The sequence below is a fragment of the Mizuhopecten yessoensis genome, unplaced genomic scaffold (genome assembly GCF_002113885.1).
Source record: "Mizuhopecten yessoensis strain PY_sf001 unplaced genomic scaffold, ASM211388v2 scaffold3457, whole genome shotgun sequence".
NCBI classification, from domain to species: Eukaryota; Metazoa; Mollusca; class Bivalvia; order Pectinida; family Pectinidae; genus Mizuhopecten; species Mizuhopecten yessoensis.
In genome coordinates, this window is record NW_018405054.1 from 22,751 (window position 1) to 23,549 (window position 799).

Here is a 799-nt window from a genome sequence, read left to right on the forward strand (position 1 = left end):
AAAAAAAAAAAAAAAAGTAACACATTTTGAAAACTTTCAAGTCAAATGTGGTAACAGTATTTATTTTAAGTGATTGTTTTTCAACTTAATGTAAAATTTACAGTTCATGTATTTTTTTTTTATTCCTGTTCTAACTGCAGATTTTTTTTCTCTGATGTTCTTCATGAAAGCTAAGAACCCTTTTTGGGATGTGAAATACCGAAAAGACACATTAACATACGACAATGATTAGATGTGTTTAATATGAGTTTATTGTAGTTAATCCGGCAATGACAGTGGAAACAACACATTCATAGAAAGGATGTTCAAAGTTACTGATTTAAACGACAACTTTGAATTTTGATTATAAACTAAACATGTCGTCAACTACTTTTTTTTGAAAATATAAAAGTACTTACCATGTTAGGATCAGCTCCTTTCTCTAACAATAACTTCACTATATCAGATTTCCCATGTCGTACTGCTTCTGACAAGACATCAAACTGCAACAGCATATCGTAGGAAAATCATATTAATCATATTAAAACAAATAACCGAAGGGACATAAGGTCAAACTCAATTCATAGAAAGGTTGTCGCATGTGACTTATAATAAGGATTTTTAATGGAAAATAAGTCCCTCGTCACCTCTCATTTAACAACAGATACCCGGAAATCTGTCTTTTAAAAGGCTCTCTGTGACACATGTACATGTTATTGTGCCGATATACCTATGAATTAAAAACTAACACCGAAATAAAACAAAACATGAGAGAAGTATACATTTTTGCAATTGTCGACGTGATCAATAGATTATTTGT

At 30.5% G+C, this 799-nt stretch overlaps 1 protein-coding gene across 1 annotated transcript in view; it reads right to left on the minus strand.

The window, feature by feature from the left end:
* LOC110447525 (putative ankyrin repeat protein RBE_0220) overlaps window positions 1–494 on the minus strand; it is a 13,943-nt gene extending 13,449 nt beyond the window's left edge. The window contains exon 1 of the mRNA XM_021493292.1: window positions 399–494. Coding sequence (XP_021348967.1) covers window positions 399–494 — 96 coding nt within the window. The remainder of the gene's footprint in view (window positions 1–398) is intronic.
* Between the last annotated feature and the right edge of the window lie 305 nt (window positions 495–799).